At 39.2% G+C, this 18,496-nt stretch overlaps 1 protein-coding gene across 5 annotated transcripts in view; it reads right to left on the bottom strand.

Annotated features, from left to right (window-relative positions):
* GEMIN8 (gem nuclear organelle associated protein 8) overlaps positions 1 to 18,496 on the bottom strand; it is a 28,779-nt gene that overhangs the window by 5,109 nt on the left and 5,174 nt on the right. For 2 of the 5 annotated variants that reach the window (XM_086880042.1, XM_023918395.2), the window contains exon 3: positions 15,828 to 16,293. In XM_086880042.1, the coding sequence (XP_086736168.1) occupies positions 15,828 to 16,293 (466 nt within the window). Of the gene's footprint in view, positions 1 to 10,685; positions 10,791 to 14,621; positions 14,756 to 15,827; positions 16,294 to 18,496 lie in introns of those variants that run through there. The other 3 variants (XM_086880043.1, XM_086880044.1, XM_086880045.1) reach the window with 3 other exon arrangements.

The raw sequence follows: 18,496 nt of genomic DNA, 5'->3' as shown, positions 1-18,496 counted from the left end.
GTTGCTGGTAATACCACTGCAGCTGTGTGGAATTTCGTTGCAGTTTCAAATCAGTTATCTGTGCAGAGATATTACTGTAACAAACTTCACAGTCACAGACAGAATCACAGAATGGCTTGGGCTAGAAAGGACCTTAAAGATCATCTTATTCCAACTCCCCTGCCACAGGAAAGGACAGTGTCCACCAGATCTAGTTGCTCAGAGCCTCATCCAGCTTGGCCTTGAACACTTCCAGGGATGGGACATCCACAGCTTCTCTGGGCAACTTGCTCCAATGTTTCACCACCCTCACAGTAGGCAGCATTATTTGCTTCTACAGATGATCAAGGAAAAGAAGTAATGAAACTAAATGGGCACGTAAACTACTGCTTTTCCAAAAACAAGTATTTCTAGCCAAAAATAGACATAATAGATAATAGAAAGTACTGTCCTGTTGAGGTGCACACTAAACTTTCTTTGATGGAGCAAGTGTGGGAAAGTAGAAGTGCTGTAATTCCAACAGTCTGGGTTCTATCCATTACCTCAGAGTTTACTTTAAAAACAATACAAAGCAGTACAATTTGAGCTAAATGTGCAACTACCTCTTCATCAAAAAGCTGTCAACTAGAATCTGACAATGGAAATACAAACAAAATTGTAAACTGTCTATAACCCCAAGCCTATGGAGACAAGAATTTCTCTGAAGCAAGCAAAACATACTCTCATCCATGAAGCAGAGAGCATGGTTTATCAAAACACTTATTTTCAACCTGCAGTAATGAAGTCCCCAGCTCACTCTCAGATCAGTTTCACATTCCAAATTCACAAGTCATTGGGCTGCCAAGTTATAAATGTAAAACAAGTAATTTTTACACAATTCTAAGTAGTTCCTCCTTCCACTTCACACAGACTAAAATAAACATGCTTTCTTTTACAGCATTCAGCTTCAACTACTGGCAAGCTTCCCCCAATCAAGGCACAGTATTTTGCAAATGTTCACAAGGTCAGCAGGCAGCTGCAGTTGTGGTTGGTTCTCAGCACAAAGAAAAGCACTGCTGACGTTTTCCCAACTGATCAGTTCCATTTCTTTTCAAAGATGCTCTTTCTCTCTCGAAGATCTTTTCAAAATTAACTTATTCCTACCAAGTCCAGCTCTGCTGGGAAGCCATTGTTACCTGACCAAAACCAGTTGGGGCATCTTTTTCCAGACACAGTAAATAGAATGAATTCTTTAACCATGAAGAAAAAAAGTCCAGAACTGTCACGCACCCAGTGTCCTGGGTAACCCAAAGGTTTACTGTACTCTGTATCTATCTGTATCTAAAGTGTCTCTTTAAGATGCTGGATCCAGAAATGGAACTGCGGGGCCAGAAGGTGCTGGTCTCTTTAAAGTGGGGGTTAAGAGGCAGAGCTCTCTCTTCCTGCCCATGGCTCTTGCTCTTTGCCTTTCATTCTTGCAGGCAGAGAGCTGAGGCAGCACCAATGGAGGCTCCCCTCTGGTTTTCTTTTTGGGGTGTGTTTTTATGAGGTAGGAAGGTGTTCAGCCATGTCCAGGAAAGCAGGATCCATCACACATAACAGTGACTTGTGAAGACAAATGTCATCACTCTAAGTGTCCCCCCCCTTCCTCCTTCTTTCCCCCAACTTTATATCCTGAGCATGATGTCAGATGGTCTGGAACATCCCTTTGGTCAGTTGGTGTCACCTGTCCTGGCTGTGTCTTCTCCCAATCTCCCATGCATCACCAAGGTCCTCACCAGTGTGGCAGTAGGAAAAGCAGAAAAGGCTCTGTGTAAGCTCTGCTCAGCAATAGCAAAAGCATTTCTATATAGTCAACCCTGTGTTAAGTGCAGATTAGAAACACTGCCCCATACCAGTCACTGTGAAGGAAATAAACTCTACCCCAGCTCATCTACCTAACTCATGCTACATTCCTGGGCCATCATTAGTAATTCTAGGCCTTATGAAAGAAAGTTTTGGACAACTGTTTCTCCCTTCATCATTTTTCCCACATTTTATGGATGACTTTTAATCTGGGGTGTACTAGCTGAAAAGGAAAGTGAACAAATACAGGGAATGCCAAAAGCAGGAGACAGTAACTAGTGTATTAGTCATTCACTGCATTTGGGCCTTCATATGCACACAAATTAACTCTTACTTTCAGCAAGACTATGACCTAAGACATAAGCTATTTTCCCCATAAATCCATAGAAACTCAGATGCCTTGTTTCTCTTATTTTATGAAAGGGAAAATGTCACACAATTTTTTGCAAGTCTGATACATTTTACATTACTTTCTTTGTAATATCCTTTGAGAAGCTTAAGTAGTAATAGGAAAAAAAAAAATATTCCTGTCTGGAATTTATCTTCTTATTAAAGGAAAAGAAAAACCCAACAAAACAAACCAAGGAAAAGAAACAACTTCAAAACCAAAACCCAAATAAATTCCCTTATTTAGAAAGAAGTCTCCATGGAGAGACTTTGCAACATTAAAAGGAGATAGAAGTAGGGAGGGTAATTATCTATGTCATATTTTTAATGAAAGATTCATACCCAGCATTGTGTGGTTTCTTGTACCATTTTTAGCTCTCAGTATTTATACATCCAACCCTCAGCTCACTCAACCAGTGATCATATGCCATCTGACAACATTTCTTACACAGACATTCTTCCCCACAGGTCTGTAGGTGCCCACACTCAGCAGCTTGCCATGTGCTGCCCCACATAACAGTAGGTATGGTTAGAGACCAAGGGCTTGCTCCTCCTAAGTGTTAAATGCCATTACTGACTTTTAGTTGCTTGCTTAATTAACACATTATTTTTCAAGGAAATATTGCACTTTCTCCAGTCTTGATGTGTTTTTAATTTTCCATGATTTCAGATTGACCTATGTGTTCACATATTCGTCTGCTTATTTCAAATGATGAATTATTTTCTGTTACTGCTGCGTGTGCACTTTGTGAGCTTTTTCATCTTAAATGCTACCTGAGCTGATCTTGAGCAGCCCACACTAACAGTTAAAACCATTACCCATTTCTACTGATTAAAAACTCCTAGTTCTCTCTTTGAATGCCACTTCCCACAAGCCTATCTGCTGTGTTAAGTGTTCTGCCCACACAGACTTCTCCATGCAAAATGTCAGCTTCTTCATCTTCCTAGAAAAGCTAAATACCTTCACCATAAACCTATATAAGAGGGGTTTTTTGATGTGATAGAATCAGACCATTTTATTGTGCCCACACTTGCACAAACTGGGCATAACATGGGGAAAATCAAAACCTTTGCCTCAAGGAATTCAACCAAAACAGGGATTTAAATCAGGATTTGTACACAGGATATTCAAGGAGTTTAATTTCTGCAGAGCTCTGGATTTCCACAGGGCTGGAATCTCATGTACTACTCTTTATCAAGTGTAAAGCTTTGCAGAACAAGTTGCCATCAGTGGGAGTCTACAAGATACAAAAAACTGTGAATTACCCCCACATCTGTAAAGATAAAATATTCTTGGTTGCTAAAAACAGCGTGGTCTTGCTTGCTGGAAGGTTACCAAGGAACGCTAAGTAACTTATTGAAAATGCAGAAATATACTGAAAAAGAATGATGATTTCATAGCAGAATGAACAGCCTCGTTCTAGCAGTAAACTGGCTTGGGGAAAATAGACTTCTTTTGAAACTTATTCTTAAAACTTTGTGCTTCAAAAGATGTGACAAAGGCATTCCCCATGACACCACATAACTTTCCCCTTCCCATTTTTAACAGAAGTCTGATCTCCAAGGACAGCTAGGCCCTATCTTACTATGCAAGCAGTCTCATCTACACAGAAAAATCCAATGTTGTAGCTGACTGGAAAGCACTAATTTGGAATAAAAATTACTTTTGGTGGGAGTAATTGCCTGCAATGTTAAGCTTTCAGTCACCATTCATGATGATCATGAGAAAGAACTACAAAAAATCCTGAGGATATTAAACCCCAAATATCTACACTGACAAAGTTAGTAGGCAAATCCTCTGCTAGTTGAGGAGAGAATGAGTTAAAAGGAATGGACTATTTCACCACATATATCTGCACAAGCACATATATTGCACAAGCAATGCAATATTCTCAAGAAAAAGGAAAACGCTCCCTTACAGGCTTTGAAGTAAGAGCAGATGTGATTCCTTGGCAAGCTTGTGGCAGTTTGAAACCATGGTTCCGTGGACATTTTCCTCTCCTCAGCTACAAAACCAGCTTATGCAATTTCTTCTCTCCCTCTCCCTTGGCTGTGTGCTCCAGCTCCCAGGCCCCTCATGGATGATGCTTCAATTGTCTAAGGGGCAACACAAAGAATCCTACAAAAAACCAACAACCCCCCGAACAAACAAAATCTCAACATGTTATATTTAGTTCTTGTACAGTTCAGTGCCCTGGAAACACCAGAGCAGGAGAGAATGTCTAGGAAGAACTGCTTAGCCTGGCTTTGGCACTAAGATGTGTTTACTGAAGCACAGTCCAACTGAAACCTATTGCTAAGAGCAGGAAATAATCTCAGGTAAGAGAGTGCACTCCCTCAGACACAGTTGCAACAAGCTGTCTGAACAGACAGCAAACAGATTTTGCACATCTGATGTACTCCAATACCTTCTCTTTCATTGTAATCCAATTTTTCTACAGAGTTTGAAGAGAACAGCTCTGTAGAAACAGGGCAAAACTACTTACCAAGACAGCAAATGGAGAAAAACTACCTTTGAAATAAAAATTAACAGAAACCAAGTAAGTAAGATTAGAACTAAGGTGTTCCTCTTCCAGGTTTGGTACTTAATGGTATGTGTCACTCTCAAGTTAATTAATCACATGCCTTACTGTCAATAATATGTAAAGTGAATCTAACACTTCAAAGAAAGAATTATGTCACATTATTTTGTTATTTGAGTTATGCAACTGACAGAAAATTATACAGCCAGCTGGAGAATAAAGAAGCCGATTTCTGTTTTAGAAATAGGATTAAAAACCAAGGATTGTTGTGTGGTCTCCAAAACAAACTGCCAATGATCCTACACAGAAACAATATAAGCCTTCATGCCTATGTTTACATTAGCACTAGGCTACACTGGTTACTGCCCAGCTAAACATCAAATCACCTTTCTTTTATTTTCTAGTACCTTCCACAGTGAAGCCTCTAAAAAGGAGTATTTTTAGCCCAATCAGAAAAGGCACGGAAACAATTAAACCCCATGAACATGAAACAATCAGCTAGTCAGTGGAACTTCAAGTGAAAACCTGCTCTAGAAATTTAATTGCTCTAAATGTAATTCATAATCAGGGATTTATTGATAAAAGCTAGAAAACACAGAGGCGAGCCCTGCAAAATCAGGAGTCTTTAGCACACCAGAGGCACCAAGGTGTCTGAATGCTGGTGCCATCTGACAGAATTCAACTGATAGGAAGTTGCTGACTGACCACTGCTAAGAAATTAGAACAGGATCAGGCATGGGCAGCTGCCTCTAGTAAGGATCAAGTCTACTTCAATAAGATTAAATACAGACCAGCTGACTCTGCACTCCCATCCCCCAAAACAACTCCAATCTGTCACTGATGGCAACAATGCTGACACCAGACAAAGACAACACTGCTAGAGTAAACAGAAGGATTACTTAAATCTATATATAACTATGTCTTCACATACATATATGGCACAGTCTGAGGGGACTGAACAAGGAAATGTTAAAATTTAAAAGTGCTACTTTAAAAGCAAACTAGAACACTGGAGAAAAATGAGTTTCACAATAATTTTTATGTGTGCCTTGAAAAGAAATTAAACACATGCACTTGGAAGAACATGTTTCACAATGCACTGAGGTGCTAGACAGCTAAATAATACTGAGTTTGGTGCTTTCAGGGAAAAAAGAAAGGAAGTAGCCTGTGTCAGTCTTCTAGATCAAACTCACACATTTGAACTTCACACTGAAATTTCCTTCTTGACTCCAGACATACCTGGAGTGCTGAATTCAAGTTTGGTTTACTGTTTGATATGAGAAAGCTGCTTTATGAAAAACACTTGAAAAGATTTTTTTTGGAGAGCAACCTGAAGCCATGATGCTGATTTTCTGGAAGGAAGTATACTCAGTCTATGAACTGACCTTTCAGTTAACTGGCAGGTGCAAAATTCAGTATTATCACAGACATGCAGAATTAAATAACAAGGTCTAATCCAGAGAAAATTAATTTCAGCAAGTAAATACACATTTTCTCCATGCTGCTAGTAAACTGCATATGCTGCTTGACCAAGTATTTGGAAAGAGACATCTGGAAAAAGGGTCAAACCAAAGGAATCAGTGAAACATATGAAGCATATTTTGGAAGGAAGAGCTGAGAGGCAACTTTGGACATTTAAGTTTATCTCTGACCTTCTGAATTTCTCATTGCTTATTTCAGCACTCTAGTAAATGAAATCAAATATACTTAACCACATAAGGGTAACTGCTATGCCTGGTATTAAAAACAACAATAAACATTGGGAAAATATGCCAGAAGATGTGCAGATATGCATCTATTGTACCTTCCACAAAATGGGAATGTTTGACTTCAGAAGTAGTGCCAGAGTTTGGTGCTGGAGCACAGGTCTGAGCACTCTTTTTTAAAAGAGAAAGCTGGCATCCCCCTTGTCAGAAAGTGAAGTTGTACTTCTTAGCAGTTGGGAGGTCCCCGTTTCCTCTCTGTCACTTCAACGGGATAATTCATACATTAAGTATTTCAGTGACTTGATGGAGACTTTTCACAAAGAGAGCCACCAGACTAAAAGCCTGCTCATGACAGAGGTCAGTACCTAGTGCCAAGGGAAGGATGTAAAAGCAGAGGATATAAATCCCTACACGTCACCAGCATCACCTAGTGAGAAATGGAGAGACCAGAAAAATGCAGATGCTTCTCCAAAGCCAGCCAGCTGCTCTGCAATCTACCACCTCAACACCTCCTCCATCAGCATGTTGCACATGATGCAACCTTCACAGTAGCCAAAAATCCCAAGGCAATGACAACTGATGAATTTTAGAGTGATTCTACCAACGCTCTGTTCAGCAACTGCATCAGAAATCGCAGACCTTCAAGAAATCAAGGTACTCTGCAAAACTTGTACAAAGTGAGAACAACAGCATTAATTTCAGCATTTGAACAACCACAGAAAAGTTGAGGCCCAGCAAACTCTTTGGAGACCTACATTCCTTGGCAAAATGTCTACAATTTCTGTGAATACAGACCTGACTTTTAGAGCAACAATCACTTCAGCAACTACAAATGAAATTAAACCCAGGATATTCTTATACAGTTAAATATGAACAATAACACTCAATGGTGTAATACCCATGTTATTTATTTCAGTAAAAACAGCCATTTAATATTTAGTCTTCATTTTTTTACCTTACCTCCATGATTTCAGTGTACCAGAGCAGTGATCTGACAAATTCAGAAATGTGTCTTTGAAAATATTGTGGGAAATTCCAACAGTTGCAAAAACAGCTTTGAGTACTTTGGAGGCCAGCAACAACTGTAATAATTGTAACACTGATGAACAGCTGGATTGCTCTGTACTGGTACTTCATAGGGTTACAGCACAAGTGTTTCTCAATATGTTGCCATATCAACATTCTCTATTTCTCTGAGTGCAGGGAAGTGATATCACCCCCATACTAAAAGGCTAAATAAATAGAAAATGGACACAAATTCCTAGAGCAGGAGGTGTTCTAGATTCATTGGAATGAGCTTCACAGCAGATAATATCACATGGTGGCACAGGTGGCTGAACCCTGTCACTGGAAAAGACAAGAAGGACAATGTTCCCTTGTATCCTTAGGGTTTAAGGTGCATTATCCTTTGGGTATAAATGACTAGCTTTTTTCTTTCTGGAAGGCATATGTGGAAGACTATTATTTGGAATATTTGTCTCTGAATTCCATCTACACTAAAAGTTTTGATCTAGTCTCAAGTGGCACACCAAGGCTATGACTGAAGTCTGTACAGGCCACCTAAGTCTGAGATGTGTGGTCTAACAACTTCTGCCTGCCTTCTCTCACTTGATTTTTAGCATTCAAGGAAATGAGTTTTGAAAAGACCCAGGCAGATGGAAGTCTCTGAACTGTCGATTTCTATCATGCCAGCACCCACATTTCCCTAATGGCAAAGGATGTGAATTCCATTTGGATACTTCTGATAAAACTGAGGCACAGTGAGAGATGCTGAAAAGCAAATGGTGCCTCTGGAAGTCTTGGCATTAACAACACACCATTAAAATTAGCTGGGTAAATTACCTGTCTACAAGAAAATCTGTCTTTATAGGGGATTTGCTTTCCAGCAAAGAGACCTAGAATGTGTAACACACGAGGTATTTTGCTGCCATGCAATACCTCTGTTGCAGCTTCTGAGAAGATTTTGTATGTCATGAGTGTAGAAACAAGATGTCAACATTACATCCATTTCTACCTTGGTCTCTGGCATTTGCTTTTCACTGTTACTCCAGTGCTGAACACCCCGGAAATTTAAACATTCTTTCTACAACAAAAGCTCCCCCAGTAGATACCAAAATAGGTGCTTTAGAAAACACTTACTTCATAGCTCACAATGTCACTGTCCACTTTCAAGATTTAAAGTATCACACTAAAGGCAGATGAATTCGGATTTATCAGCAGAGAACTGAGACACAGCTCTCCTTAAAGTAAGATCATTCAAAGATCCACAAATGCTGCATGTGGCACCCAGATGGAACCAGTAATTGAGGAATTTTAGGGAAAAGTGCATAACCTGTGAAGACAGACTGCCCAAGCTGAGTGATTAGTGCAGAGATGCTTTTATGCTGCTTTTCCCTAGAGCTGTGCCTGTCAGCATGGTCTCACCTGCTCTTTTCCACAGCAGCTGCAGCTGCTTTCACAGCCTTCCCTGCAAGGACAAAGAATGAAGAGGAGACTAGAGGAGGCACTTAGAGCAGCTGCAGATGTTAATGGAATAACCAAGCAGGCAAACATGCCTTCAAAAAATTATCAGCACCAGTTCTGAGTATAAGCAATGTCTCCATCTTCCCCCACCAAACTGTTCCCATATGAAGCAATCTTCCATAACAGCATTCTGAAATGAATTTTTGCTCTTACAATAAGACTGGGGAAGGATTCCTTGATCCACATGTGGCCTCAGCCCTGGGGCCCACCTGTCGGTTCCTTGCCAAAATTTTGCAGAGCCCAAGTATGTCACAGCAAGACCTTCAATCCTTAGAAGCCTCATGGACATAAAACATACACTGACACACTGTAACTGAATTACCACATGTATATTCTTTGTAAAGAGAAAGTTACAGTGGCTGACCCATCAGAGCAAGCTACTGACTGGTTTACAGGGGGTCCTTCTGCAACCCTCAACTACCAAGAAACAGTTATCAAATGGATCTCAGATGGTGAGGGACAGAGCAGCTGAGAGGAACAATGACCTGTCTCTCCTGTATCCTCAAGACAAGTCCAGTCAAAAGGAGTTTTACCATAGCACTGATTTACCAGGACAGCAACAATACAAGATTACCTAACTTCTCTTACTGAGTCATGAATAACTTAGGGAAAATAGCTTCCTGGGAGAAAGAGTAGCTCAAATTCTGTATTTGTCCAGCAAAGATGTTGTCAACAAGATGCATTTTGGTCACAGCAATGACATCCAAGTTAACTGTTGCAAAAGGTCTATAAAGAACACTTAGATCATACTGTTAATTATTCTAGCACTTGAAGCTTTTGCTTTCTTCCTGCTGAGGTCCTCAAAATCCCTTATAACAATGAATAAACCGAACCTTTCAACAAGCCCCCTAGTGTATGTGCTGTCTCACTACAATAAGAGGAACACATTAGGCAGACAAATAAAGGATGACAACTTCAAACACAGGTTTCTGAAGTTTAATACATATGTTCATATTATGACAGCATTCTTCATTTCCATCAAATATAAGAGGAAGTAGAGGTGTTAAACATCTTGGCATTCCTCTTAAAGCAACATCTATACTACAGTCACAATGAACCATATGAGCTTCTTTTCCCACACTCCAAGCTATAAACCTTCTGTAACTCAAATACCAGTACTCCTAAGGATGCTTAGAAAAAACTAAGACCAGTACATCCACTGGCAGATAGGGAACTGGTATTCCAGGTCCCAGCTCCACCCAACTGCATCCATGGGAGCCTGGTCCACAGAACCCTCAGATGCCACCTAGGAGCTGAAGCCTGTGGCATCCCTTAGCAGAAAACAAGAAGGCTGGCCTTGTTCTTGTGTACTTCAGGGGTTGCCAGCACTGTCAAACAGGCTCAGCCTGAGGCACATTCAAATAAGAAAGACTTTATATATTAATTTCCAGGTACCTTTATTAACTCCTCCACAACTCTCCAGAGCACACAGCTCAGTTCCCTCGGCAGTACCTCAAGCTTTCCAATGTCTCTCTTCCATTACTTCCTGCAGCAACAAGCCATAGGTTCATGGAGGAAAGATATATTCTTCTAAGCCCAAATTCTGGCTTTAGCATAGGATCCATGGAAATTTTGACAATATTTTATAAATTGGTACGCTTTGTATAAAGATAAGCTTGTCTGTCATGAAACATGTAAAACTGATCTTATGTAAACATATGTAAAACTTGATCTCCAGACTCTCCAGTTTTGCAAGTAGAGATTAGTTTTCAATATTAAAGCAGTGAAAATAGTGGCACTTTTCCTTGTTTCTGTAGTGAGGAAGTATTTTCTCAATTGTTGGCTTCTGGTACCGGGTAACACAGTCTCTATGTTGGACACAGTGTGTGCACTTGAGAAGAGTCTCCTGCTACACAACAAAAGGTTCAATCATCAGGATCAGAGATGTGATACAAAAGGAGTAACTTTCACATTTCTTCTTCAGTTCACAAAAGAACATGTTTCAAAAGCAAGCACTTCTCAAGCACCCACCCATTTGCAGAAATCACTTTTATTTCACAGGCATTTCTCAGAAGCTTCTGCAACTCAGCTTCTACAGACTGTGGCTAAAGTTCATGCCAACCAAGGCTTTTTGGTTTGTCTAAAAGTTTGTCAACCAAGGCTGTTAAAGGCAGGGAAGCTCAGCAGATATTTATAAGTTCACCATCCACAATGCTTGTACAATTTAGGGTAGGAAAGAAGAAAGGAAAAGAAATGGTGGAGACCAAGAGTCTGTATTCCAAGAATTTGAGCTACAGTCTTATAAAGAGAAAGGCAGATAAAAAACTGGGAAAAGCATTTACCAAAGATGAAGGAAAGAAGGAAAATATGGTGGCAAAAATCCCAAATCAAAGTCTATTTTCCAAGAGGCATGCAGGCCTTAAACAAAACCACGAGCTTCACAGATCTGGTATGATTCAAACAAGTTACAAAACATGGAAAATTCCATTATTGCCTCTCCAGAAGAGGCAGTGGCGACTATCATCTTTCAGAGAAAAAGAAACCTGAGGGGAAAAGCCTACAGATTGCAGTTTTGAAACAAACATCTTCATTCACCATTTCCGTTCATTTCTAAAAAAATATTTTCCATCTAGCATAAAAAAATTTAACTTGGGACATTATTTTTGGGAAAAGCTGGAGGCTATGTGTGGGCAATACAAACAGAGGCTTTGATGGCAAAAACTAGTCAGAGCATTAACAAATGACAGACTCTTATCTTTCGGTAATGAACTGACATGATGGTACTTTCCCTTTCTTTTCTTTGTTTTTAAATAAAGGATTCTGTCTGCGTCTTGGTAACTACCACAGAATGGATCTCAGTGTACTTGCAATGCCACACTCACTCAATTACAGCAGTGATTTTCTCTTATATGCAAAAGGAAACAAAGAAAAATTGTATAAGGACAAACTGCATGTTTCCAAGGCTAAATTTAAAAGTGGAATAAATATATGCAATTAGACAATTTAGAGAACTGTTAGGGTTGTGAATCTTCCTTTCTTGATTTTTGCCCTTTTAATTCTTGCAAATGTAAAAAGGCAACTTACTACATTCTGTCCTTTACATCTAGGATGCCTGGAGAATCTTATACCATACTTAAGTCTGACAGGTATGGTAACCCAGGAAAACAACTTCATGTTTTCAACTGCCAGAGGGAAAACTTAAATGCAACAAATAAACATTCCCAAGATGCACTGTATACTTGGATCACCAGCTACATGAAGAACCAGAAAAACATACTAGCCTGACAAGAAAATCCTCTAAAAAGAGAATCATTATATAATTATGATTGCCTATGAAGAAACAAATGAAGAGGAATGAAAACTGTCTGTAAGGGTTTTAACCAAACACACCATTTATCTAAAATACGAGATAAGTTTGTAGTGTATTTGTATGTCTAAGCTCATACAGCCTCAGCAAAACTTTGCTTATAATTACTTCTGGGCATTCCAGAAACACATAATTGACTACAACACATGATACAAATATAAAAACTACTAAGAAATTGATGTGACTTCAAAGACAAAAAAAGAGATTGTTTTAAAAGAGGTTGGTTGTGAACTGTATCAATGCAGAAGTGTTAAATCATGCAACAAGTTTGCCAGTTTCAAAGCCCTTCCTTTTTGCAAGTCAGCCAATCACTGCAAACACCCACTGAGAAAATAAAACAACAAAATCCTACAGAAGTTAGAAATCTGCTTGTTCTTCAAGTTTGTAGCAGTTACTAAGAAATGAAATAAATCTTAAGTTTTCTTCTTTGGCTAGTCTGGCGCAACATCTTTCTTATGCTTGTCTGTCACCATCTAGGCTCAAATGCTTTTCACAGAGCCACAGAATCACAGAATCATTAAGGTCGGAAAAGACCTCCAAGACTGAGTCATCTCATTCCCACCTACATCTCAGGCCTATTTACGTCTTACATAGTTAAAGTTTGCAAGATCTTATCCTCTGATGTCATTTACTTCCAGAAAGCTCTAGATCAGGCATTATAAGTAAAGAGTCTGACATCAGCTGGAATTCCTTTTAATCCATTTGATTATCCTTCTACATGTCGATGAGACATCTGTGGATAAGGTGTGGGAACCAGCTATCTCTCACATGAAAAATCAAGACTCACTGCATGTGTCTGAAATAGATCCCTTAAAGCTGTGTAGTATTTCCTAACTTTAGACAGGTAGAAAACCACCAAACTAATGGAGGCCATGCTTCACAAAGATTGGTATCCTATCCCCTTCCTTATGCGCCAATTTCCCAGTCCTATTTGCCCCACTGATGCCCTGGTCCCTTGTGACTCACACTTCATTAAGTTCCCATAAGCCTGTATCTAACTCTTGCAAACTCTCCTTTTAAAAGAAGAGCAACTTGTGTGTCTTCTCCCAAGTGAGTAACAAGGTGCAGGGGTCAGAGGCTGTGAATTCCACCCAGAGCCCCTTATTGATGCCACAGGAAGAAAACATGAGACACACTCTTCCCCTTAATGTTCCCTAAGGACTGGCTTTTACTTTAACTGATCGTCAAGGTCCCTATTGGTATTCCACTGTGGCACACCCAAACAATTTCATTCCCGCTAAAGGCTATGTAAAACTCTTGCCTCACCCCTACAAATATCTCTTTCAGACGTGGAGGAGTAAATTTAAGGCATTACTGAAGTTTATGCTACCCAAGTTTCTCAGTAAATCTGCTCCTAAGGTAGGCATGCTCAGGACCTGACATACATCAGGCAGTTCGGGATTAAAAAGAAAAAGCATTGAAGACAAAATACTCAAGTAACTGAGGGTTCCTTTAGCAGATGCCTTATCTCAATTTTCTCAAGCATCAATACAGAATGACAACTGTTAAACACAGTATGAAAGATGTAACATGATATAGCATCATTATGGATCACAGCTTAATGAACCTCTAAATTTAATTTTGTTCATAAACAGCAATCAGGAAAATTAATAAAACTACCTCTTAAATGAGGGTAGTACTGCCTTCAACACGGTCTTCATACCAGCTCATTTCCACACCATTAGGGAAACAATGCTTTTCCCCTCCTCCTGCTGTTTATGTTTCTTCTTTTGAGAAACTTTAATTGAATAAAAAAAATATTCTATTTCCCTTTTCCCTCAGCATGCAAGAAAAAAATATTTCTAAACAAGATCACACTGTGTTTTTAATTACTCACAAAATTAGCATTTAGAAAGCATTATTCACCCTAGATTTCTACGTCACTTTTCAATTTCATTTCAATCAAGTATTTGTTTACTTTTCCATGCTTTGAGGAATTATGGATGCTTACTTAGTACTATCCTCACTTTATCAGGGGAGCGACTAAAGAAACTGAGGCACACAGCAATGAAAGACCAGAGACTGCTTGAAGTTGCACGAAGATCTGCAATAGTGCCACTGAAGCATAGAGAGTTACTCATCCAGAACTAGGTTCACACAACACACAGCAGAGACCAAATCATTCCAAATGACTCCAAATACTGCTGTGGTGAAAGGAACAGAAGTAAAATCTGTATTCTGAGCCACAAACTTCTTCCTAATTCACCTGTTCAATATAAAGAATCAAATAATATTATTAGCAAGAGCAGCCAGTGAGGGGTCAGGAAAAGACTAAATGGCTACACCACGGTCATACAGGATATTTGCATCAGAGAACATCTCTAAGCCCTGATTTCCCAGGTTCCAGGATACCAGCTTTAATCACTCACATACCTTTAAACACCACTAATAATAACAGTCATAATAAATCCAAAGAAAATGTTCTGCATTCCCAGAAGCAGCCCAGGGTCTTAAAGCATCATGTACCTCATCAAAGGAACATTTCAATAGAGAACACGAAGCTGATTCTGCAAAAGCACAATGAAAAAGGGATTCATGTCAGGCCACATGAACCACTACCACTGAACCCCTTAACTCACTTAACTCTGCTAACTAGATCAACTGCACATCACACTGATGAGAAGTGTGAAGTTAAGCCAAGTTGTTTCAGCTCACCCTCTGATACCTGCTGATCAAAGAACTTAAAATTTTCTTTCTCTTCTAATCATTGCCTTTATTATATGCTTTTAGAATATCTTCTCCTTCAGAGAAGCAGAGAAAGCTCTACTAAACATTCATTATGGGTATTTTCTACTGGAGTCATGTGAGAAAAGCTATTTTTACCATTCTGCATTCTTAAAACATAACAAATTTTTTTGCAACACCTGTATATGAGTAAAGTGTCAATAAAGCACAGAATAATCCTTTACTCTTTTAAGGATTTCACAGAAACAAAGGTGACTAATACCTCTGAGGATGAAGACCTCAGAAAAATCTTACGACTTTAGCATACATTTCCTACCAAAGGACTTGGGTCCAGATCAAGATGTACAACAAAGAGAAACTTGTAGTGTAGTACAGAATGAAGAGGATGCACGGGGAGAAGAAAAGGGTCATGAAATTTTACTGTCAGGTTAGAAAAAGAATAACAACCAAAATGACTATTCCATGGTATAAAATACATTGAGGCTTACTGTAGGGTTCAGTGATGTATTCAAGCATTTCCTGTGAGTTCCCCCCTCAGACATATAGCACATTAACTAGATTTAACCATAAAAATTCTGGAGCTTTTTTCCTCAGCATTGAAGATTAACATTGTCTTCTGAACAAAAGTGTTATTCTTTTTGCAGTCATAATTTTCTCTCTCTCTCTCTCTCTCACCAAAAAACTTCCAAACATTTTCTAAAACTCATTTCTCTCATTTCTAATGAGTAGTGCTTAAGTGCACCAATTAGTTCTGCCTGTTTCAGTCAGTTGGCTTGCTCACTCACAGTGCCTATTCCTGTGAATTCTTACAAAACCTGTAAATGTTGAAGCTATCCAGCACTCAATACCACAAAATACAAAATACCACAAAATACAGAACAAGCATGGACTTACGCAGCTCTTCTCGGTGCCTTTCTGTCTCTGCAAAAAACTGGCGAAGCTCCTCTGTGATCTCCATGTTACTCAAGTCATATTCTATCTCCCCTTCAGACTCGGAGTCTTCCTCCATTTTGGAGTCTCCTTCAGCATCCTCTTCCATTTCAGAGTCCTCATCAGCATCCTCCCTCTCCTCGTAGGCACCTGCGCACTGCTGATCTCCCCCATGATATGGAACTCTGACACCTGGTCTATAGCTGGAAGGATAGTTTTGGGTATGTGGGAGGTCATTCCCATCCCAATCTGCATAGTGGCTGCTTGGAGAGGCTGCAGCAGGATGCCACGGATGCCATGGCAGGCGATAAAAGGACTCCATGGCTTTCCTGTAGGCTTTCTGGTGCCTGCGCATCCAGCGCATGGCTAAGTCATAGTGCCTCCAGTACCTTGTGTACACTTGCTGAGAGTACCACGGCTCAGTGTCTTCCTGTGGCCAAGACACATGGGGAGAGGGAAAGAAACAAAAAAAATCAACCACAAAAAATAAGATTTAAAGAGAGAGACAAACAAAGAGTAATTGAGAGGAGCGACCAAATGCAAGCACAATGCTGCCTTTTAATCTTTAGTATTCCTTTAGTTAGATAGAACATGGAGATTTGAAAAACAACCTGTATGAGCACAGTGCACATGCACCACACCTCATTACTCCTACAAGAGACTGTTTTGGCATCAACACAGTGACCACTGAAGAACTAGAAATAGAGAAGCTGTAGTGTCCAGAAGGTATTTTCGAAGTGTTCATGCTACTACCAGTGGGAATCAGCTCTTTTTAGGAAATATGCCATGTGGATAAAATCCACAATTCCTTGGACACTCAAGTGAGTTGTAAGAACTTAATCATTCCAAGGTGTAGATATTGCAACCTGATTTCCAAATCCACAGACAGAAAACACAAGAGATTAAAACTCCTCTACATTAAACAAATGCATTCATTTTATCCAGTAACATATTTCCTCCAGTAATGTATTTCCTCCATCTGCCTGCCAAAGTTTCTTAGAAAAGGTCAAACAGCAATTCAGACAAGTTCATATATCCACCATAGCCACAATCAAAAACAAGACTGTATTTAGCCAAATGCAAGCTGCCAGTAAATCTCCCTTTTGTATCCCTCACCAACGAAAATATGAAAAGAGGCAATAAAGTGCCCCTGATCAAGTACAGAGAAAAACAGTTCTACAGAAAGAAACATAGTATAACACACCTTCTCCTGTCTTCCAGCTAATCTTAGTTTTCCTTAAAGAAGTTTCATGCTGTTCAGATTTCAACAGCAACTACAAAGCTCCACAGTCTCCCTAGCCTTAAACTCCCATCATACAAGCCCTTTCATCTTCTCCCATCATCCTACTCTCAAAAAGAAGAATAGATAATCTTAAAAAAAGCCATAAACTAGAGCCTAGAACATGTAAACTAAATAGCAAATATTTTCTCCCTTTCCCTCATGTCTTAATTTCCATAGAAAATCCTTTATCTGAAGTAAAACAGAATGCCTCTATTTCAATAGGAAAATTTTAATTAAGACACGTTCTGGCAAACACTCAAAACTATGGCAAAACTAGCTGACGTTTTAAGAGATTAATTTGACATTTACAGTCCTTTATGAAGGTGCTCTTTTGGGGATTTTTTAAGAACATACAGGACAAAAATATTTAAGTCTGTTTTCTTGATCTGCACTGGTACCATTTGGTACCCTTAAAAGACTGGATTCCCTGGGGAAAAGAAATCCCAAGGCAAAACAGAAAACTCAAACCTAAAAAATACTTTCCATTTAACACTATCCAGAGAGGTTCATTTAGTTTACTTGTATTTGTTTTCACTTTCTGCTTCTCAGACAATAAAGCAAATGCTAGTGAGTTTGGAATAATAATTGCAACTCTCATGCAGCCCTTTTTTCTGGAAAATTGAGCCCATTATTCCATAACATGACCAATGCTAATCTTTTTAAGGTGATTGCTAAGTGCTTTCAGAACAAATTATCTTCAGCTAATAGAGTATGTAAAGAAAGCCCTCCACAACAAACTTGCACTCCTTAAGGTATTCCTGATCAAAAACTGCAGCCTATTTGTGAAGGGCTGTGTAGCTCAGCTATGTGATTTAAAAGTGCAGACAGCTTATCTCTCCTGAAAAGAAAGAATCCATGGAGATGAAACTTCACTGCTATTCTCCTCTTGGTTTAACACTGCACTGCTACAAGACCATGCATTTGGAGTTCCCAAAATGCATCACTCCCAGGATGAGTGGGTAGAGAGAAAGCATCTGCCTTCCATATGGAATTTCTTCATCCTTAATCATCCAACTACCTAACAGCTAGGATGAACAATGTTTTATTTACTGTTTCCTTCTGCTTAAGAATGTCACACTGACTCCTCATCCTTCAGCAGACAGTTGAGAATGTCCTATTATCAAATCTGATACATTAACAAGTTACTTTCAAAACATTTGCCTATTTTTTAAAATACTGTAATACTTTAAAGTCCAGTTTTGAAAGACCACGAAGCTTGACAAAAGCAGGTATCTCCTACATTCTATGTGTCTGCAAAAAAGACAATATATTCTTTTAACACTCAAAAATTATCTCCAGTTCTTATAAAATGTTTCTAAAAAGGAACTTGATGACTTTCCTGAAAGCTCTG

Source organism: Cyanistes caeruleus, chromosome 3 (assembly GCF_971803275.1).
Source record: "Cyanistes caeruleus chromosome 3, bCyaCae1.hap1.1, whole genome shotgun sequence".
Taxonomy (NCBI): Eukaryota; Metazoa; Chordata; class Aves; order Passeriformes; family Paridae; genus Cyanistes; species Cyanistes caeruleus.
The sequence above is the reverse complement of the archived record's forward strand: the minus strand, read 5'-3'. Positions and strand labels throughout refer to the sequence as shown.